Source organism: Balaenoptera ricei, chromosome 20 (genome assembly GCF_028023285.1).
Source record: "Balaenoptera ricei isolate mBalRic1 chromosome 20, mBalRic1.hap2, whole genome shotgun sequence".
Lineage (NCBI taxonomy): Eukaryota > Metazoa > Chordata > Mammalia > Artiodactyla > Balaenopteridae > Balaenoptera > Balaenoptera ricei.
Window position 1 is genome coordinate 39,127,297 of NC_082658.1, and position 23,494 is coordinate 39,150,790.

The 23,494-nt window shown below is 44.6% G+C and overlaps 1 protein-coding gene across 4 annotated transcripts in view; it reads left to right on the plus strand.

The window, feature by feature from the left end:
• Positions 1 to 23,494, plus strand: part of YPEL2 (yippee like 2) — a 187,486-nt gene that overhangs the window by 31,255 nt on the left and 132,737 nt on the right. For all 4 annotated transcript variants that reach the window (XR_009499552.1, XR_009499553.1, XR_009499554.1 and 1 more), the window contains 2 exons: positions 22,270 to 22,313; positions 23,340 to 23,448. Coding sequence is in view for 1 of the 4 variants with exons in the window: in XM_059907408.1 (XP_059763391.1) it covers positions 22,270 to 22,313; positions 23,340 to 23,448 (153 nt within the window). In the remaining 3 variants the exon portion in view is untranslated. The remainder of the gene's footprint in view (positions 1 to 22,269; positions 22,314 to 23,339; positions 23,449 to 23,494) is intronic.

A 23,494-nucleotide genomic window follows, 5' to 3' on the forward strand; every position in this document is an offset into this window, starting at 1 on the left:
TTCTGAAATGTACATAAATAAAATTATTCTGTATAAATCTTTCATGTCTTACTTCCTTTGCTCAATATTACATTTTAAAGATTTATTCATCTTGTTACGTGTAGCTATAGCTTTTGGTTGTTGGTGGCGTTGCTGTATAGAGTTCAATAATTTTTTTTGTGTTTCAAACAACATGCCAGGCCTAGCCTGGGTGTTAGGGATAGAGAGAAGCCAACATGATTCCTACACTCAGAGAGCCTGTGATCTTTGGGGTACATGGGAATGTAAGGCTCACTACGGAGGGCAGAAGAATGGTACAGATGAGGTTGTACTGGTGCCAGGATGAAAAACACAAGATGAAAAATCTACATTGCTGCTATTAACTACTATTTATGGAAGATCTACTGTGTGTTAGGGACTCCTTACTTTACAACATCCCATCAAGGTGGGTATTAAGTGACTTGCCTAAAGCCATGGGGTAGCAAAAAGCCATATGGGATATAGGTCTAGATAGATCTGTGCCCTCTTTATCAGAGCTTGACCTATGTAGCTCCTTTTGGCATTGACTATTTTCTGGGTCTCAGTACTACTGGTGGTCAATCCTACCCCTTCTCCCCTCCTATCATTTCTCTTGCCTGGAGAATGCTTCTTTTTCTCTATTCAATTTCTACCCATTCTTGAAGACCAGCTTAAGTATTTTTTTCTAGGATGTCTTCCTGGACTGTAGGATTCTCTCCCTCCACTGAACGTCTGTAGTACTCACTGCCTCGTTGTTCATTTGGCAATTAGTAATGACTCTTGTAATCATATGGTCTGTGTTACTGTGGTTACATGCACTTTTATGTTTAATTGTCTTGTTTCCTAATAAGATTCTAAATGACCTGGAGTCACAGACTTTCCGAATGCCTTTGGCCCTGGGTTTTTCTAGTTCAACTCCTCATTTTACAGATTAGGAAACCGAGTGCCTCTTAACTTTGTACTTTGCCACCTCCTCCCTGCCACACACGCCACCTACTGCCTTACACATAAGGGGTGCTTGAAAATGCTAGATGCAGCCCTGGAGGAGAGGGCTGGCAGCCGGGATAATGAAAGTATCAAGCTGTGAGATCTTGGGCAAGATTGTTCTCTCAGGCTCTCCCTTTTCTTCATCCATCCATCCAAATGAGGCATTAGATTAGACTGTCATTAAAGGTTCCTTCCACCTCCCCCATCCTCTGATTCTAATATAGCAGCAGATGATGATACAAGGCAACATAACTTAGTGGTTAACAGTGTAACGTCTGAGTCAGGCTACCTGGGTTCAAACCTTGGCTTCTTTGCGTATTAGTTATGCAAGTTAAGTAACCTCTCTGTGTCTTGGTGCCCTCATTGGGAAAAGGGGAATCATATTAATCTTAGATACCTATAAGATTTTTGTGGCAATTAAGTGAGGCAATCAATATAAAGTACTTCTCACAGTGCCTGACATATAGTAAATGCTCAGTAAATGTTCTGTCTATGAATATCGTTAAGCAAAAAACAAAGTGGCACTCAAACATAATCAGGTCCTGGCACCCATAACAGTTCTGGTATATTCGCTCCTTCCTTTTTTTGAGTCTCAGGTATTGCCCTTTAGCTATACGGTGTTGTCAGTGGTCTTCTGAGACCCATATAAGTCTCTGGTTCTTTACAGTAATTCCAAAGGGACCAACACGTTTCTGGAGGTAATTGAATATCAGCAGCAGCAGCTTCCATTCTGCTCTTGGGAGGCCTTACCTGCAAGTAGCTGGGAGGCCTCTCTAGAATTTAAATGGAAAAATCTGCCCCCTACCCGCTTCCCTTCCAGTCTACCAGGTGGTTATTTTGCCTGTGAACCACACATCAACCAGTCACAGAAACCTCAGACTACCATGACAACAGCAGCCTGGGTAGCTGGAAGAGAATTCCGGGCCTGAGTGTTGCAGCCGTAGCTGAGAATTGCTTCTCAGTTTGGTTCACCCTGTGATACTCCATGGTGGGGGGGGTGGGGCGAGGTTCTTTTGAATGAAGCCATTTTTCTTTCTTTTTTTTTTGTTGCAGAAAGGTTGTTTTTATTATTTATTAATTTATTTAGGCTTTGTTGGGTCTTCGTTGCTGCGTGCAGGCTTTTCTCTAGTTGTGGTGAGCGGGGGCTACTCTTTGTTGAGGTGCACAGGCTTCTCTTTGCGGTGGCTTCTCTTGTTGCGGAGCACGGGCTCTAGGTGCGCGGGCTTTAATAGTTGTAGTTCTTGGGCTTCAGTAGTTGTGGCTCACAGGCTCTAGAGCGCAGGCCCGGTAGTTGTGGCACACGGGCTTAGTTGCTCCACCCACGGCATGTGGGATCTTCCCGGACCAGGGCTCGAACCCGTGTCCGCTGCGTTGGCAGGTGGATACTTAACCACTGTGCCACCAGGGAAGTCCCTGCCATTTTTCTTATCTTTAAAAACAAACCCAAAAAAGAATCTCTGATGCCTTTGTTTCCAAAGCACTCAGCCAACTCCTGAGGGGAGGGTTTGACCTGGTGACCCAGAGTGTTGTCTCTGGGGTCAGGGCTGCTTAGCCAAGGAGAAGCTTAGCTCTCTGCTTCCCTCCCCTCCCTGCCTGTTGCTGGTGGCTGGACCGTGACTCAGGGGAGGAGGAGGGAGGAGAGGAAGAGAGGAGGAGACAGCTCCACCAGCTGCTGCTAAAAACAACAACATCTAATCAGTCCATAAACTCCCTCCCCTCCAGAGCACAGTGATGTCAAGAGGCAGAGCAGGTGGCATGGGCTCTCCCCTCCCCCAGCCCCTAATGCCTTTGGACCTTTGAAGGGACAATTTATGGTTGTCAAAGGGAAAATTATCTCTCTTTGGGGGGGGGGTGGCAGGAAATTCCTTTTCTTCCCTTTTTGGACTGGTCCCACCAAGAGCATTCACTGTAACTTCAACTCTAACAGATAAATGAGGGGCCTGGAAGAGCATTCCCTTGCCAGAACAAAAGATCCTGGTGTGAAGCCTACTTCACTAAGCCCAACCAGTTCTGCTTTCAGTGAGCTCCTCTGACCTGTTAGATACTAGGGATACAGTGGCAAACAGATGTATAACTTGCCCTCACCCAACTTGTACCCGGAATCCAGTCTGAAGAAGCAGCTGGTAGCAGTACAAGTGGGGAGATCCATCCTGAGCCTGGTACCCAGGGTTGTCTGGAGCAGCTGAGAAGCCAACATTTCCATATCGTTTTCTACCCAATTTGCCTGATTTTCATGAGATGCCCAAACATGTACAGCTTTCCCCCTGATTACCCCTGCTTCTCCTACTGTGTCAGCCCAAGCTGTAAAACTGCCAGCTGGGCTCTTGCAGCTTGAGGTGGCCAGCGAATCAGACCCGCTGTTCTCTGATACGTCTTTGGAGGAATGTCTGTTCTTAGGACCAGGCCTCTCACCACTGGGTGGTGGCTGCTTTGCTTACTTTACCCACAGCTGGTCCCTGCCCTTTACATGCTGAGGGTTCCAAATGACGGGTAAGGCTCTGAGGAAACTTTAAGGTTCATCCTAGACAAATTCACCCAGGAAACCTAAGGAGAGAGGAAGTGAGAAAAAATAGACTTCTTGGAGCTCCTTTAAGCTCCAAGTCGCCATATATCTTGATCCTCCCCTTAGCAGGAGAAAGAAAAACAGCAAAGTGTATTTGTGGGGGAGGAGAGTTCCTCCCAGTCTGTCTCCTTCTCTAGAAGAACAACAGGCCAGTCTGCCCTGGGCACTGTGGGGCCAGGTGCTGAGTAAGTACACGAGGAAGGAAAGCTGATAAGATAAGGTCTGACAAATCTAGGTCACCAGGCTGCTTCAGGCACCTGTGTGACTAGTCACCTTGAAACGGGCGGGAGGGAGGATGGACTTTTGTTCAGGGCACAGACTAGCTGACTTCCCAGGCCTTTGTTTGTTTGTTTATTTAATACACATTTCTTGATCACCATTAAATGCCAGGTCATGTGCTTAGGTGTTCCAGGCCCCTGTGTGTCTCTGGTAGGCAAAATCTCCTCCTGGATCCCAGGCCTGTAACCAGTGCTAAAAAAAGAAATGACATCATGCAAAAGCCAGTTGGTCCACTAACTTCCAGAGTGGGAGCAGCCAGACTCTTGGTAGAAGGGAAGGGCTGTTTGGAGTCTTCATTCCCTTCAGCTCGATCAGGGGTCAGCAAAACTTTACCTGTAAAGGCCAGATAATAATATTTTAGGCTTTGCTGGCCATAGGGTTTCAACTCTGCAGCCATAGTGAATACATAAACAAATGATCCTGACTGTGTTCTAGTAACACTTTACTTACAAAACAGGTGAGAGGCCCCATTTGGCCCTAGTGCGTTTTTTGCTGACCCCTGAATAGATGATTGGAATGACAGTTGTGAAATAGGTGTTGGAGAAATGAGTTTATGTGATTTCAGGAGGCATCCCAAATCAACACAGGGGCTTCATTTGGTAGGGACAGTATAGGAGTTGATGCACTATGCTCAATGGCAAGGTCTGATTGACACCAGAGAATTCTACTGCACAGGCCAAACTTTCAGCCTCAGCCATCTAGCACACTGGTTCCCACCAAAGGTTACAGGGTAACCAAGCCAGACAGAGCACACAGTTTCATACAATCTCATCACTTATATGGGAAAACAATATGGGGCCCTGTGGATGGCGAGTCATTGGCACCACCTTAAAAGCCCTGAATAAAGGGTCGGGCCACCTCTGCTCTAGGGCCTGGCTCTGCCACTAACTTATTTATTTATTTATTTATTTGGCTGTGTTGGGTCTTAGTTGCGGCATGTGGGATCTTTGTTGTGGCATGCAGGGTCTTTCATTGTGGCATGTGGGCTCTTCATTGTAGCGCGTGGGAGCTTCTCTCTAGTTGTGGTGCACGGGCTCAGTAGTTGTGGCCCATGGGCTTAGTTGTCCCGTGGCATGTGGGATCTTAGTTCCCTGACCAGGGATCGAACTCACGTCCCCTGCATTGGAAGGTGGATTCTTAACCACTGGACCACCAGGGAAATCCCGCCACTAACTGTGGAGGGTGGCATTGGATAATGACCGCTCTCTGACCATTTAGCGTATACTGAGTACTACTGTATGAGGCACTGGGGGTACAGAAATGGACACAACAAAATTCTTGCCCTTAAGTAGCTCATGATCTAGTGGGGAAGACAAATAGGTGAACTATTATACGATGTAGTGAAACACAGGCTTTGAGTAGGTGATTATTCAGGCTGCTGTGGGGGCAAAGAGCAAGATGCGTGTTATTAAGTGAAGAAGAAAGGGGAGTCCATTCTGCGCAGAGGCATAGAAACATTCTAGAGGAGATGCAGCCTAGGGGGCCACAGGTAAGAGATGGAGAGGGCATGTAGAGGGAAGCAGGAGGCCAGCAAGGATGGGTCACGTAGGGCCCAGAAGGCCCAGCTGAAGTGTTTAGACTCAATTTTGTACGCTGCATGCTCTGGGGAGCCACGAAAAGTTTTTAAGCAAGGGAGTAATAGCATTTGGCTCATATTGCACTCAACTTCTCTTTGGCTTCTACAAACTGTATATCCATGAGCTTTGTGTGAAGAGGAATGTTGATATTGTATAAAGTTAATAAGCACCGATAATTAAGCCAGTGGCTGTAATTAATAACCAGGGTCAGTCCCTTCCTGGTGATGCCTTCAGCTAAACAGCAACCAGATAAATCATTGGCAAACACCAAGCACCCATAACTGAGAAGAGGGCCTTTCAGAATACTCCAGGACCTGGATTCCCTGCTTTTCTGGGTGAGATACTCCGTCTCATGTGACCCGCCTGGCTTCTTGAGGCTCACTGAGTCATCGTAAGCTGGCAGTTGCAACCCCACATGTCTGAGTTTTTCTGTTACTTTAAAGGGAGTACTGAGTTGCAGAATTCAGATGCCTTTGGTGTAGTTTTGAAGTTTAGGACAGGGAAAAGTGAAGGGGGAAAATAAGTGGCTTCTGCAATCTTCATGTCTTCTGGGCCTGAGAGTAGTTAAAACTGGCATTGGAAAATGGGGATTCTTAGGCAGCGATTCCCGAATCTGACAGTACATCAGAATAAGCTGGGATAAAAAGGCTGGTTTTTATCAAAAGGTCCCACCTCCAGAAATTCCTATGCTGTAGGTCTGAATGTGACTGGGCATCAGAGCCCCTAGTGGGGGAAGGAAACAAGTCACCTAGGACACCAGATTTAAGGAGGCACTCACTCCATTATGGGTCATTACAGGATATTGAGTATAGTTCCCTGTGCTATACAATGGGTCCTTGTTGTCTACCCATTTTATATATAGTAGTATGTATCTGTTAATCCCAAATTCCTAACTTATCTCACTCCCACCCCTGCTATCCCCTTAAGTAACCGTAAGTTTGTTTTCTCTGTCTGAGTCTATTTCTGTTTTGTAAATAAGTTCATTTGTATCATGTTTTTAGATTCTACATGTAAATGATATCATATGGTATTTGTCTTTCTCTGACTTGCTTCACTTAGCATAATGCCTCCAAGTTCATCCATGTTGCTGCAAATGGCGTTCATTATGTCTTTATTGTTGAGTAGTATTCCGTTGTATATATGTACCACATCTTCTTTATGCATTCATTTGTCGTGGACATTTAGGTTGCTTCCATGTCTTGGCTATTGTAAATACTGCTGCTATGAACATTGGGGTGCATGTATCTTTTTGAATTAGAATTTTCTCCAGATATATATGCCCAGGAGTGGGATTGCTGGATCTTACGGCAACTCTATTTTTAGTTTTTTAAGGAGCCTCCATACTATTTTCCATAATGGCTGCACCAATTTACATTTCCCACCAACAGTGTAGGAGTGTTCCCTTTTCTCCTGTTGTTCCCATTTTCAGATGAAGAAAGTGAGGCTTAGGCAAATTGAGTTGATCAAGGGGACTCCGCTAGGAAATGGTAGAACCAGAGTTGGAACTCAGGTGTGACCCACCAGGCCACTCCCCTAAGTGCTCTACCACAGGGCCTATTTCTTGCTCTGAGTTAGCAGAGGAACTTAGCCCAGCCCCCTCTCTTGGTCCTTCCCAGGCTGTCTGCCTGGCTCTGAAATCTCCAGGTAACTTCCTATACCTGGGGTTTAGCACCTGGACCAAACATGACACCCCAGCTTTCCTTTGGGTGTTTTTTTTGTTTGTGTTCATGGGTTTCCTGACATGTACAGCCATGGCAAACTGGGGAAGGGGCAGAGGAAGGGCACGGGTGATCTTTGGCAGGGGCAGAAGAAGAGTTATTCTTTCTTAAGCTGTTTACTGATTAACTCCCTTTGCTCCTGAAACCAGAAAGAAGAGGAACTCAAGACTCAGCAGGGCTCAAGAGCCCCAATTGATTTGTGGTCCAACTGGGTCAGGGGGAGTGACCCTGTGCAGTGGCCTTTTTTTTCTTCCCCCCAGGGACCTGTATGCCACAGCTCACTAGAGCAGAGTTCCATGCCACTGAGGGGAGGGATTCCAGCTTGCTCCCTCCTCCACACTCCCAGCCCCCCAGCCCAGAGGGGTTAGATCTCCCGTGAGGGACATGTCTACCTATTCAGTCCCTTCCTCCCTGGCCCTCTGGCTGGGCTCCTACTGGTGTTAAGTTGCCCCAAATACCCAGTCTCTTATTTCACATCCTCAGGCAAAGATCCCACAGCCAAGGTGCCCTTTCAGCTTAGCTTTCCCATCGGCTGCTCACTGACAGATAAGCTTCTAAGAGGAGGGAAGAGGGAGGGTGGAGAGATGGGTAAAACCTGGGGCAGACCCCTTTGTCCCTTTGTCATGGGGCGCAGTGGGTCCTGTAGCTCCCCAGTTTTGTGATTGACGGGCCAAGCCCTGGCTGGTGGCTGCCTGCCTAGCCCCCGTCCTTTATTGGCAAATGGAACTTGACTTGGCTGAGGCATACTTGACCATATGCTAAGCTTTACCTTAGGCTAGAAATTGGAGGCTGAAAGTTTGTAAGCGTCAAGAGACAAGGAAACTCTGTGTTCAGTGTGTGGGCTGGGAGAATGCAGGGGTTCCTGAGCCAGGCTCTGTTTCTGTATAATCTGCCATGGCCGTGCCAGACTCCCTGTCCAGACCTCGCAGAGACGTTTCATTCCTCCGGCTGGATGGAACTGAGACACGAGTGCTGCTGCGAGTTGGGAGGGGGAAGAAGCCCGTGGACAAAACGTTCCTGCGCCTGGGTGGACCAGCACAGCACAGGCTGGGTCCCTGGGAGGAGAGATGAAGCCTTTCTCCTTTCTTTAGCCAGTCCATATCTTGAGTCACAAATGAGTTACTGCCAGATGAACTGGTGTTAATTTACCTTTCTGAAGTGATAGATGGACTTAAAATAAAAATGAGAGTGACCAGGAAGTTGGCACAGTTAGCTTTGCCAGTCTCACTGCTTTGGGAAATGAACCCTGGAGTTAGTACGCTCACTCCATTAAAGAACTGGGCCTCTGTGTACAAGTTGGTGTCCAGAATATATTTAAAATGATATCCAGAGTATCCAGAGACTATGTTAAAAATGTGTACAGAAAGGTAGCAATTAAATGGTTCTCTTGGAATAAGCCTGGCCTCTGCATTCTCCCAGGAACCCTTGCCTAGGGAAGATGATTAAAAATAGATCTGAGTAGCACTTCCTGCTTGGCAGATGGCTGATAGCAAATGCTAGGGCTTGCAGCTGACCTTTCCTTTCTGAAATCTGCTCTGTGTTTCCATGATGCTAATTGAGTCCCTCTCTAGACCTAATCAAAGTGCTGGTTGCAAAAAAACACGGCTTGCCGTCCTGGCTGGGCTCAGTTCAGGGAGCAACTTGAAAGTGCTGGGATTTGCATGGGAACACCCACTCTGTGGTCCAACTGGCTGATCCTTGTTTAAAAACTAACAAGTTCTGCTTTCAAATTTGCTGTCTAGTGCTATTAAGGATCCCACACCCTCTCCACCCCCATCAACAGGAAAGATCAGTGGATTGGGGAGTGATGTGTACACAATGGACAATGCTCACACACACTTCCAAACAAAGTAGCTGCCCAAAAGAGAGACAGGGCCTTTCTGAGATTTAACTTCCAGGTGTGGCTCTGTCCCCATCACCTGCCTTATAAAACAGGGATAATACCTGAGACAATGCCCTGATGTGGTATCAAACTATGGGAGATACAAGACATCATTGTTTTTCTTATTATGTAGCAAATATCTAGGGACCACTGCTGACTTCTCACTGAGTTATTACCCTCCCCTGGGAAAGAGATGGGCATATAGACAGGCTGTGCTGAGGCTATGCTAAATCCTCACCATCCTCTTCACCCTACTTTCTCTCCCAGGAGAGCCCTCTGCTGGAATTTAAGCATCTTCTGGGCAGAGCTGCTCACTACACACTCTGGGGCGGAGCAAGGTCTGGGACATTAAATATTTGTTGATTTAGATCTCCCCCCTTCCCCCCCCCCCATTTAAAAACTATCATAGACTGCTTTAGTGTGACAAAACCTTTTTGCCTGGGAGATGATTTTCTAGTCCCTGATATTTCACAGTGTGCCTCAGGCTTTTCTGTTGGCCAGGGGAAAATGCTGAGCACCAGAATAGGTGAAAGGGATTTAAGTCTCTATGTGTTGAGGATGAGTCTTAGCCAGGACTTAGATAAGATAGACCAGCTGATGAGCAGAAAAGACCTTTTATGCAGATAAACAGGAAGTTTAAAAACACAAGAAAAGAGGTCTAACTCTGACTCAGATATGTTCATTTAATGTGCCAGGCGTCTACTCTCTTGAGAATATGGCCTCGTGGAATATTCACCCTCGTAAGAAACCTCACTCAACCCCCTCATTTCACAGATGATGCAACTCCCAGTTCAGAGGATCAGGGGTCTGCCTAAGGAAGTCATGCTGGTCGGAGGCAGATGATCTAGCCTTGCCTGGCAGGGGTGGGAGGGGGTCAGCTGGTTGTTCTGACCCAGTCGTGTTCTGTTTCTAGAGGGAATACTGAGAATCACCAGTGCCCAACTTTTGCACGTTGGCAAGCCCTTTATGTTCACATCTTTCTAACATTTGTATGCTCAAGTCTCTTTCATAAGAGCTCTTTGACTGTGATTTCTTCAAGCCCTTTTAAATAACATTGTCTCTTCCTTTGTAACTATTTCATAACTCTCTACTCCTAACTCAGCCCCGTCCCTGGGGGTATATGAATACAGAGGTTAAATGTAGATATATGCTAATACGCCACAGGTGGAAAGTCTAATGCTGGACATCTGCCATGAGGGGTGGGGGAGAACGCAGTACTTGGCCTACTTCAGTTTGTATGTACAACCTGAAGCCTGACTGTTTAAGCAAGGCCTTGTGGTTTGATTAGCATTTCCAGGAGAGGAAAGTGTTGAAAGTGTTTAGGGAACACCTAGTATGAAATGAAAAATCAGGTTAAAAACACAGTGGTTTTTTACTCCCCCAGTGAAGGGGGCCCGGGTTCGATCCCTGGTCAGGGAACTAGATCCCGCATGCTGCAACTAAGAGTTCCCATGCTTCAGCTGAGGATCCTGCATGCCACAACGAAGATCACGCGTGCCGCAACTAAGACCCAATGCAGCCAAATAAATAAAACAAAACAACAACAACAACAACAACAAAAAACACAGTGGTAGACTCAACGAGGGTGAAACCGTGCTGTGTACAGGAAATTTGAAGGAGCTGGTAGGAGGAAGGATGCTACCACTTCTCGAGGGCCTGGCGTACGCCAGGCACTTTACTATCTGTGAGGTGGGTGTTATTAGCCCATTTGGCAGGTGAGGAACTTGAGAACAGAGAGGTGAATGTACCTAAGAGCATACAACAGAGAAAGTGCCAGAACTGGGATTTGAATCTAGTTCATCTACTAAACTGGGAGAAGCTTAGCCCACAGAAGGAGACCTTGGTATGGGCAAGACAAAAGCTGTAAAGTTATTTGGCACCAAAGGATGTAAAGATGAAGGATTCAGGGAGCTCTCAGGAGTTGAGCTCATAGAAGGAGTTTTGATACTGTCAGAACGGCTGGCAATGGAATGGGCTTCCTGAGGAGGCATTCCCTATCCCTGAAAGTATTTAAGCAGAGGTTTGGTAGAAATGTGGAAAAGAGCTTTGCATCAGGTGTGTAATTGACCTTGGGGCTCCTCAAATTCCAGTGGCCTATGAAATTAAAACTGGATAAAGTCATAAGTATATTTTGTTTTGTTTTGAGATCCTCCACTCTACCCAACCTGCAATCCACTGCATGGGATTCCTGCAGACTGCAATTAGTTAAGTATTTCTCTTTTTGAAAACTCCCCAAAGCATTCTTCTGAGTTTTCTGCTCATTCTTTGCCATGAAGTCCAGGTGCCAAAAAAAAAGGGAGGGGTGGATTTTAAAGGGCTTCTTTGCTTTAATTATTTTTTCCCACGAGTTGTGAAATGAGAATCATTCATTCAGTAGTTAGCTGGGAAGGCTGTTTTCAGGTTAGGTTGCAGAGAACATTTTCTTGGTGGTCCTGTCAGCCTTAAGCATTGTAAGTTTACAAAGTAAATTTTATCCATTCACCCAAGAGTGACCAAGCTCTGGTGAAGTGATTCACCCTAACACAACTCGTAGGAATCTAACTGGTAGACCAGAATTCTAATTAATTTACAGTGGAGCAGATAATCCCGAAAGCTTGGACTGTGTGTTATCTTCCTTGAAGGTAACCCCACTGAGCGAGAGAACTAAATTTAGGCAGTTGCTAAGTAAATATGGAGTCAGGGCAGAGGAAGGTGAATAGCCTAAGAGACTTTCATCAGTTCTGACAGCTTAATCCATCCTTCTTCTTCAAAGAGACAGATTTTCCAAGTGAACACATTCTAGAAAAATCTTGGGACCTGGAGTCAGAAGCTGTAGGTTTAAGTTCTGACCTTGACTTACAAGCTTTGTGAAACTGGGTAAGTCACTCAACAGCCCTGGACCTCAGATTCCTCCTCTGTTGGTTTGAAGGTTAATCAGTTAATATATGTGAAAGTGCTTTGTACGTTCTGAGGTCCTGTAAACGTGTCAGTATTAGTCTAATTCTGTTGAGCTCCTTTCTTTTAGGAAGTCACTTGGACAACACCTTTGTCATCCCATCTTCATTTTTCCCTAGATTTTGGAGCCACACTGCCTGGGTCTCTGTCACGTATTGGTGTTTGATGCTGGGCGTATGTCTTAACCTCTCTTTGCCTTGCTTTCCTCATCTGTAAAATGGGAATGATGAAAGTACCTCCCTCATTAGATTGTTGAGAGGATTAAATTACTTGGCTTATGTAAAACAGTTTGAATCTGTCTGGCATGTAGTAAGCACTATATAAATGTGATCTGGGACTGTTGTTATTTCACCATTTCCAATTTATTTTAATGAGCCACCTCAATCTCATCTGTAAACTGCCTCCAATTTCACTATAGTGATTGCTTTTTAGAAAATATTTAAAAAGCAGTCCCCTCCATGGCATGTGGCTTTAGTCTTGGAGGAAAGCCTTTTCTAGCCTTTTTGTCTGGATCGGTTACAGGGGAAGACTTGCCTTGAGAGTCTGTAGGTTTTGCCCACTGACTTTCCAGAAATCCTTTGTAGTGTCAGGACATTTTCATTTGCCAATGCCCAGTTGGCTTTGGGAGCAGAAGTGTAGATTGAAACATAAATCCAGGAAATTGATTATGTTCTTCCTAGGTGTATTAACTTGCATTGTCTTCTTAACTTCAGCAGCTCATAGTGAATTGTTTTCAAAGGCCTGATGATTTTCAAAAGTTTCACACACATGATTTCATATAATCCCATAATAACCCTTTTAAAAAAAATCCTACCCCTGTATTGCCCCTCCTCCCTTCCTCTCCCCACTGGTAACCACTAGTTTGTTCTCTATATCTGTGAGTCTGCTTCTTTTTTGTTTTAGTTGCTAGAGTGTTGTGTTTTTAAGATTCCACATATAAGTGATATACAGTATTTGTCTTTTTCTGTCTGACTTACTTCACTTAGAATAATACACTCCAAGTCCATCCATGTTGCTGCAAATGGCAAAATTTCATTCTTTTTTTACAGCTGAATAGTATTCCATTGTGTATCTATATCACATCGTTTTTTTTTTAACATCTTTATTGGAGTATAATTACTTTACAATGGTGTGTTAGTTTCTGCTTTATAACAAAGTGAATCAGCTATACATATACATATGTCCCCATATCTCCTCCCTCTTGCGTCTCCCTCCCACCCTCCCTATCCCACCCTTCTAGGTGGTCACAAAGCACCGAGCTGATCTCCCTGTGCTATGCGGCTGCTTCCCACTAGCTATCTATTTTACATTTGGCAGTGTATATATGTCCATGCTACTCTCTCACTTCGTCCCAGCTTACTCTTAGCCCTCCCCGTGTCCTCAAGTCTATTCTCTACGTCTGTGTCTTTATTCCTGTCCTGCCCCTAGGTTCTTCAGAACCATTTTTTTTTTTTTTAGATTCCATACGTATACCACATCTTCTTTTTTTTTTTTTTAAACATCTTTATTGAAGTATAATTGCCTTACAATGGTGTGTTAGCTTCTGCTTTATAACAAAGTGAATCAGTTATACATATACAATATGTTACCATATCTCTTCCCTCTTGCATCTCCCTCCCTCCCACCCTCCCCATCCCACCCCTCTAGGTGGTCACAAAGCACCGGGCTGATCTCCCTGTGCTATGCGGCTGCTTCCCACTAGCTATCTATTTTACATTTGGTAGTGTATATATGTCCATGCCACTCTCTCACTTCGTCCCAGCTTACCCTTAGCCCTCCCCGTGTCCTCAAGTCTATTCTCTACGTCTGTGTCTTTATTCCTGTCCTGCCCCTAGGTTCTTCAGAACCATTTTTTTTTTTTTTAGATTCCATACGTATACCACATCTTCTTTATCCATTCATCTGTTGATGGACACTTAGGTTGCTTCCATACCTTGGCTACTGCAGATAATGCTGCTATGAACATTGGGGTGCAGGTATCTTTTCAAATTAGTGTTTTCATTTTTTCAAATATATACCTGATGGTGGAAGTGGAAGGGCCTGGTGGTTTTTTGTTTTTTTTTTAAAATAAATTTATTTATTCATTTAATTTAATTTTTTGTTTTTTGGCTGCATTGTGTCTTTGCTTGCATGTGAGTTTTCTCTAGTTGCTGAGCGGGGGGGGCTACTCTTCGTTGTGGTGCGCGGGCTTCTCACTGCGGTGGCTTCTCTTGTTGCAGAGCAGAGGCTCTAGGCGCGCAGGCTTCGGTAGTTGTGGCGCACGGGCTTCAGTAGTTGGGGCTCGCAGTCTCTAGAGCGCAGGCTCAGTAGTGGTGGGGCACGGGCTTAGTCGCTCCGCAGCATGTGGGATCTTCCCGGACCAGGGCTCGAACCCATGTCCCCTGCATTGGCAGGCGGATTCTTAACCACTGCGCCACCAGGGAAGCCCGGCCTGATGGTTTTGAGAGATATTTGAGCTCCATTATTTCAGCCCCTAAAAGTTTTAGTTTTATATTTGAACTGCAAAGGACCCAGCTATTAACGACTGGCTGCCATTACATCCTGATTCCACCTGTTCACTCTCTAACTCAGAAGCCAGTCTCCCAGAACAGACATGTCAGCCTTTCTTCTGTAGAGGATGGGGCTTGTCTGATCATACGAATCCCCTGCTCTTTATCCTTGTGGAGAATGCATGTTTTCCAGGCCTTCTCTATGGAGAACAGGAGGGAGTGCAGGTTGAGAGCTGACGGCATCTGCTGAATTGAAAGGTCTGATCGTTAAGTGACTTAAGTGACTTCGATCCCGAAATCTCCGCATTTCAGCAATTAAATGTGGCCCCCAAGCCCCAGGCCCTACACCACCTTTTGTTTTTGCCATTCAGTTCCTTGCATAGTTTGCATCGTGTATGCTCCCATGCCCTTGGAATTTTATGACTCCACACAGCAGATATTTCCTCCTTTAGAGCCAGTCCCTTCCCTGCCCCTCCCTCCATCTGTTTCAGGAATGGGAGAGGAGTTGAGATCTACCAAAGCTCAAAGCCAGCCAAAGAGGGCTGGAAGCAGCCATGCTTCTGCCCCTAGGCAACACACATGACTTTTTACCCCATCTTGAAGTTTCTAGACAGATGTGTGAACACTTTTTGTAAGCCATGAACACATACAAATGGCTTTGTTCTTTCCTAGTCTTTCCTGGTGACCTGTGTCCTAGTGTGGAAGTTATACAGAGTCAGGAAATTCTTCCCTTATAATTAACCCAAGTCTCTCTTATTTCCGTCTAAGTCTATTTCCTCTTGTTCTTATTGCAGAGAAGATGGAAGAAACCCCCTTTAATCTTCTTTCCTCTTACCTAACTGTTCAGTTTCTTTAAACTACACCATGTTCTAATTGTGGAAGTTTTCATCATTTTCATTGTTCTTTATTACCACCCTTCCCACTTTCTCCATATGCTTCCTCAAGGGTGAAACCCAAACAAGATCCAGTATTATTTTGCTTGGGTTTCAGCTCTTTGGAATGGAGCCTGTGGTTTACTTTGACCCTGAATAGCAAACTCCACCAGGCTTAACCATGGATGCAGAAAGGAATGAGAAAGGAAAAGGGACTGCCCTGCCCTTCCCCAGCAAAATGTTGAGGTGGGGTATTTAGCCAACACCCCAAGGCAGGAGTTTTACAACTCCTCCATTGTATCTCTATCTACTACCTCTGTTACCTTCTCACTGAGATGGTACATAGTATAGCATATAGTACCTTGAGCAAATCCGTAGAGACAGAAAGTAGGTTTGTGGTTGCCAGGGACAGGGGAAATGGAAGGTGACTGGTAATGATGCAAGATTTCTTTTTGGGGTGTGAAAATGCTCTGGAATTAGATAGTGGTGTGGTTGCAGAATCTTGTGAATATACCAAGAGCCCCTGAATTGTATACATTAAGGGTGACTTTTGGGACTTCTCTGGTGGTCCAGTGGTTAAGACTCTGAGCTCCCAATGCAGGGGGGCCGGATTTGATCCCTGGTCAGGGAACTAAGATCCCACATACTGCAACTAAGCCTGCACTCCACAGCTACTGAGCCTGTGTGCTCTAGAGCCCGCGTGCCGCAACTAGAGAAGCCTGCATGCTGCAGTGAAGACCCAGCACAGCCAAAATAAATGAATTAATTAATTTTTTAAAAAGGTAACTTTTTGAAGTTTATGAAGTACCTTCATACCTTGAAGTTTTTGAAGTACCTTCTTTCATATATAGTGTCTCATTTATTTCTTATACAAATCTGGTGTGGGTGTGAATACTATATTATTGTGCCCATTTTACAGATTAGGAAATTGAGTCTCAGAGAAATTAATTGGCTTGACCAAGTTAGTAACATAGCAAGTATATGGCCAAGCCAGGGCTCAAACTCTGCCAGTCCTTCCTCTTCAAAGCCCATGTAATGAACACTGTGCCTATGGATGGTAGGTTGGTGAAGTAAGCACCAGGTGCTTTAACAGACTCATATTATTACTAGTGGAAAGGATCATGGGGAGCTTCAGTTCCATCCCTACATTTTTATGGATATTGAGTTACAAAGAGTGGAAGAGTGGCCTTATGCCGTAATATAGAGAAAGGGGGACACCAAAAGTCACTGAAGAAAAGAATTTTGAAGAACCAAATAGATTAGAGTCAACCTTTTCTTCTGTCTTCTCCAGGCTCCTGAAAAGGCCAAAAAGGGAAGGTAGGGAACTGATCTTTTTACTCTGCACTTTGTTTACCTTGTTTTACTTCTTGTTCTCAACAACTTGGAAAATAGGCATGGTTTCCATCTGCAGATGTAAAAGATGTGGAAGCCGAGAGAGGCTAAATAATTCTCCCAAGGTCAAGTAGCTATTAATTAAGTTGAAGTTGTAAAACCAGGGTTTTATCCTGAATTTCTGAGCCAAGATGAGATCCTCTTATCATAGGAAGATATGCAAAGGCTCGTCTAGCTCCCAGGTGTTACAGCTGAGTAGTCAGGTGGGCGTCTGCTTCCCTCATCTCTGGGCACTTCCTGGGGCACATACTCGGTTGATAATGGTTGACATTCCCAGAGAGAGGAGATTGAGAGGCTCTGCTTCATGCTAGGAGGACTTCGTGCCTGAGCCTGTTCAAGTGAAGGAGGAACCCACATGTTTGCTCTGTTGCCACCTCCCCCCACAAGTATTCGTTTTTTTCAATGGTCCTCCTACTTTTAAAAGGGATTGCTGCCTTCCAGACTTTCAAAGGGGCCAGAAATCAGTGGTTTTGGCTACTAAACAGGAAACTCAAAGCCCTTTCCGTTCCTTTGAGCTGGCTGGAAGGGCTGGGCCTGGAACTATTACCTTCCTTTAAAGGACAGAAGAAAAGTTTTGTATAATTTAAAAAACAAAAACAAAAAAACCTTTTCTGCAGTCCTGAATACCAGCCTTCATTGATATACAGCATGGAAAAGAGCTGCCTTGTTGCCTGGCAGTAATGACAGCAAACAAATGTGTCCGACAGTCTGTTTGGGATCTCCTGGTCTGAAATTCTGTTTGCTTCATTCTAATTGCTTCCTTCACTTCCTTTCAGTCTCCCCACCTTGGGTACCACCCTCACTCAAGGGAGCGCCAGACCGTGCCTCGTTGTGCCAGGCTGGGCTGGGGCCCACAGGAGACAGCGACCCAGCGGGGCTATTCTTGTCTGTGTCTATTTGCAAGATGCCTGTTGTTCTCTGTGAATGTTTTTCTCATCATAAATGTTGGCTTGGCAGGGGCCCAGTGTGGAAGCCACGGTGGAAGAGCTTCCAGAATCCTGCCCCAGAGATTCAGTTGGTCCTGAGTGCCAGGCTGAGGAGACAGGCTCATAGATACTGTCACTGGGGAGGTACCTCTGTAGGTATTGCCACGGAGACAGCCCTGATTGGGTTCGGCACCCTTTGTAGAGTGTGGACCTCTGCCAGCACTCTCTCTCGAAGAATAGGCCTGGAGGAACCGTGGTGGCCTTGTGAGGCGCCTCTGGGCCTGACTGGCAACTCTCTTCCCTGCCATGTGCCCTCCCCAACCCTACTCTCTAGGAATTCGAATCTGTGTCAGGCCAGAGAAAGTGACTCTCAGGCCCTGCCTGAAACAGATTGGAACCCCCAGAACAGTGACCTCCAAACCTTTAAAATCACATACCCCTACCAGTAAAGTGTTTGAGCATGTATTCCTAATATGTCTACTTACTTATAAATGGTATACATGGGTTGCTATGTAATACCTACATTATAAACAAATATTAGAAAATTTTAATAATTTCTGTAATTTAAAAGGATGGAAGAAAAAATAAAACAATTGTAAATTTGCTTTTAATCTTATTTTATTGAAGGTATATATGATTGAATATGCTCTCTTTTTAGGAAAAAAAAAATCTTGGTTTATCACTTTGTGATTCAGTAATTCAGAGGTGTGTCCCTAGGAGAGTATACTTCTATACTTCATTTTAACAGTTGCCCTTAATGAAAACTTCCTTACAAAGGTAGATTCAAATGGAACATTTGCATCCTTGAGCTTACAAAAATCATGATCCCCATTTTCCAACCCACCCACCAGTTATACAAAGGTTTTTGCTGAACTTTGTAGTTTAGAAAAGTACCTTTTAACGAGACTTCAAACTCCTCTGAAGCTCTTTGTTTGGAATACTTTTAAATAGATCAGGAAATATTTTACATTTCCTAATTGTACAAATATAGGAGTACGGTGTTCAGATACAGGAGAGTTTAGAGATGGCTTATTTTAAAATTTTTATTGGATTTCACCAACAAGGGTGAATTTTACTGTATGTAAAGTTAAAAATAAAAATTAAAAAATCCAATGAATTTTGACAAATGCATACTCTTATGCACCAATGAAATCAAGATAAGAAAATTCCAACTCCTGTGTTACCCATGTAGTCAAACTTGCCCCTTACCTATAACCTTTGGCAACCAATGCTCTTATTAGCTAAAGCATTTCAAATTCATCCATGTTATGTGTATTAACATAGGTTTTCATTTCGTTTGAGTAATTGAAACTGCCAAACTCTTATCCAAATGGCTGTGCCATTTTGCAGTGTCTGAATTCCAGTTGCTACACATTCTTGAGTGCACTTAGTTTTGTCAGTTAAAAAAATTTTTTTGGACCATTTTAATATGTGTATAGTGATTTGTCAATTATGTTTTTCAATTTGCGTTCCCCTAATGACTAGTGACGTTGAGCATCTTTTCATGGGCCTGTTTCCCTTCTGTTTATATTTGGTGAAGCCTGTTCAAATCTTTGCCCATTTTAAAATTGGGTTTCTTGTTTTATTATTGAATTTTGAGAGTTCTTTGTATATTTTAGATACAAGTCCTTTGTTAGACAAGTGATTTGTAGATATTTTCTCCCAGTCTATGGCTTATCTTTTCATTCTCTTAAAAGTGTTTTTCAGAGCAAAAGTTTAAAATTTTGATGAAATTTAGCAGTTTTTTCTTTTATAAATTGTGTTCCTGGTGTAGTATCTAAGAAATCTTTTCTAACGCAAGGTCACAAAGATTTTCTCCTGCATTTTCTTCTGAACATCCTCCATTTTAATTTTTGTACAGGCATATCAATTCTGAGCTACAAAGATCATATAAAATGAAAGCATTGCTAAATACTGTTTAGTGAAACTTTTTTTAAAAGATAAAATTAAATAGATAAAATTTCTAGTATTTTCCCCCTACCCTGAAGGATTGTCTTGTGTACCTTCTGGGGGGACTGCTGCCCTGAAAAGCTCTACGGTGCTGCCTCTCTCCCTGCATTCCCATTGTGCCCAGCAGATAGCAGGTGATCTGTGAGTCTTTGAGAAGTGAATGTCTTTTCCTGCCATAAATGGTGAAGCTGTGTTGCTTCATGTTGTCGTTTTCCAGTCTGCTTTCTTCTAGAATTTGTTTTCCCATAACCACCTTCTTCTAAGCTCTAACTTGAAGATCTTGATAAAAGTTTCCTCGAGGGTGGCACTCCCAATTATCCGTAATGTAGGACCACAGAATTATACGAGAATATAATTTTGGAGCTTGAAGGAGACTTGGAGGTCAACTAGTCCAAATCCCTTATTAAAATCAAACCAAAAATAAATGAACTCTGGTAAATTCACAGACTGGAATATGACTCAGCAATGAAAAGAGAATGAACTATTGATATATACAGCAACATAGATAAATCTTAAAAGAATTGTGCTGTGTGAAAGAAGCCAGGCAAGAAACACTACATGCTGTATGATTTCATTTATTAAAAATTATGGAAAATACAAACTATAGTGACAGTAGACAGTGGCTGCCTGAGGATGAGTGGGAAGAGAGTGAGGAGGGAAGAGATGGCCGGATTGAGGGACATGAGGAAACTTTTGAATGTGACAGATAGTCCATAATCTTGGTTGTGGTGATGATTTCACAGGTATATGCAGGTATCAAAACTCATCAAATAGTACACTTTAAATATACACACTTTATTATTGTATGTCAGATATATACCAATAAAGTCATTTAAAGAAAAAAAAAAAGGAAATTAGAGGCAATTGACTCATGCAATAAATATTTTATAAATGATGCCAGATTCATGCTATGTGTTGTGGGTTCAGAGAGAGATTGAAGACATGGTTCATGCCTTCAGGGAGCTCACAATCTAGTGAGTGAGTTAGACAGAGAGACAATTTAAATCCAGTATGCTAAGAGCTAAGAAAAAGGAACAGGCAGGGAACAAGAGGAGTGCAGTACATGGGTACCAATGGGTATCTCTTCCTGAGGAGGTCAGAGAAAGCCTTACGAAAGGGAGGAAGCTGAGCTGAGGCTTAGGATTGGTCACGTGGAGGAGCCTCCCCATCTCAGGGAAGATGGTGGTCAGAGTTGGTGAAATGCAAGTTCCAGGAATTGCACGTGGTTCGGCCTGACTAGAGCAAAGGACACAGTGGGAAAGTAGCAAGAGAAGAGACTGCAGAGGTTGGTGGGACCAGATCGTGAAGCTTTTGCTATCCTGGCGGTGCTTGGATGTCTTGTGCTCCAAAGTTGAACTAACAGGTTGGCCAAATATAGGGTCTGTGTTGCTGGGACATTGTCTCATCCAAACACTTGGCATGGACTTCCAGGTTCCAGGTTTCGAGGCTGTGACACTCCTATTCATGCTCAGTGCTAGCCTGGAGCTCTTATGTTCCCCGGGGATGTTTCAAGACCCAAAGGAAAGAGAGCTGGTTTCAGCCTGAGCAGCAGCTGGGGAACATCTGCCTGCTGCTCAGAGCTGCACCTGGGAGCCAAGGCTTCTGGTACATTTGTATGTTGGAGGCAACCAACAATCTAGCTTCCCCAAAGGCAGTTTTTCCACAGGTCAAGAATTTTACCTTTCTCTCCGGCTGGCAGCACTGATCCCTAAAGTCCTGTGCTTCTGACAACAGCTGTCTCATGGGCAGTGATCTGTGTCCCGTCTGGTTCTCTCCTACCCTTTGGTCATCTGTTAACCAGTCACCCATAGATTTCTCCAGCCAGTGAATAACAGAGGTCATGGGAGAGTCCCTTATTTGTTTGCTTGTTTATTTATTTTGAGAGTGGTCTTCAGAGCAGACCAGGATGTTTAATTCAGGGTACAGTTGTCAGGCCACATTAAAAATGCAGGCAGAAATGCAGTACATGGATGGCTCATGTCAGCCAGACGTTTCAGTGTAACCAGAGGAGAAAAACACGGATAGGGCCTGTGTTACTGGAAGTAGATGCCAAATCGCATGGCAAGCTCTGGCTCCTGTTTCTCCTGTTCCCTGCCATCCTCCAGCCAGAAGAAAGAAGTTCCTCTTTAAGCTAGAAGTTAAAGTGGGATTACTGCTTAATGAGCATTCCTGTGATCTAGAGATGAAGTTGCTTACACCTCAAAAGGAGAGCTTTCGTGCTGCCATTTAGGAGGATGGTCTAGCAGTTAGGATTTCCAAGAAAGCAAGACCAGTGAGAAGTGTGGGTTTGGTGGTTTATTCTTACCTTGGGGATTCTTTGCTGTCTTCTGCAGGGTTGAACCAAGAGGGCAAGCAGAGGTGCTTGTGCTGGTTTCCATGCCCTAGCCGACTTGAAAGCTGTGGGCAGTACAGGTGGCTGAAATCAAGTGGGTCCAGGAAAGGCCAGTGTGGATTAATGGTATTTTCTTACCTGGGCTGGTGAAAACAGTCCGAGTGTGGGCTGACCCGAGCTCTGTAGCTCTGTTTATTCTGCCTTCTCCTCCTCCCACCATGCCATCTGCTAGCTGGAGGGTTAACTGGCTCACTGCTCCCTTTTAGCCGTGTCAGCCCTGCAAGGTCATGATTGTTGTGCTTTGGGGCTGGTTTCCCGAATGGGTGGGTGAAATGGATCTCTAACTATCGATTTGTCTTCTTGCATTTCAGTCGTTCCAAGGAAGTCAAGGACGAGCATACCTCTTTAACTCAGTGTGAGTGTCTCTGAATGGTACATCCATTGTTCGGTGCAAATATTGAGGGGTGGGGAAAAGCAACGCTCAATGATAATTAAACAATGGAACCTGTCCTCTCTGACACACACACACACACACACACACACACACACACACACACAACATTATTTACCACAAGTGGTAGCCAGTCATCCTTGGGGACTTTGGGGGGGGCATCATCTTTGGCTAAAAATAATATAGTCACTACCCCCAGTAAGTACAGAGGGCTGTAGTCTCCTAGGGAAGAAGCTGAAGTGCTTCTGAGAGCTTCAACACGGGAGGTCTCATAACTAGACCTGAGATGTGTCTCTGGGGAAGAGAAGGAGGGCGAACAGAGGACACCAGGATCTGCTGGAGGACTAAGGTTGGAGGAGCCTTCATAAAGTGGAGTTAGTGAAGAGCCTCCATCCCCTCCTACAGATGCACAGTCTGCCACAGCCCTCAGCATTATTTACAGCTTTCTCTAGGAAAGCAAACCTGATGAACTGTGAAAATGGAAATCTAGCGTGTTCAGTCTAAAATAATAGGTGCTCTGTGAAGGAGTCTATGTATTTGATAGATGGGGCTCACCCATCCTTGTGATCAGGACAGGACTGTGCCGTCATGATTGACATCTCTGGCTGCAATCAGTCCTCAGGAAGCTCTGAGGACCTGTGCTCATGGCTGTGGACTTCAATGTGGTTGTCAGTTTGTCCCCTTCAATCACAAGGCTAAAAGCATTTGTTAGAAAAATTCTGAGCAGAGTCTCAACCATAAAGACTACTTTTAGTAGACTCATTGAATCAGAACTTGCAGATCTGAAATGCATCTCAACGGAGACGTTTCCCTGTGGCTACCTTTTCGGAGGTTATTCCTGGTTTCAGTTAGAGATGATGCTCTTCTCAGTGTTGGCTTCCCTTCAGGCAGCTGTACTCAGTTAATTTTTTGCTGCAAGTCCAGCTTGAACAACTGATGGTGAGCATGTGCCTGACGCCCCGCTCTCTCTCTCTCTGTCCCTTGGCACAGAGTTAACGTGGGCTGCGGGCCGGCAGAAGAACGCGTGTTGCTAACAGGACTGCACGCCGTCGCAGACATTTACTGTGAAAACTGCAAAACCACTCTGGGCTGGAAATATGTAAGTACCAAGGAGTCTGACTGGTGGAGAGAGGGCCGTGAAGGAA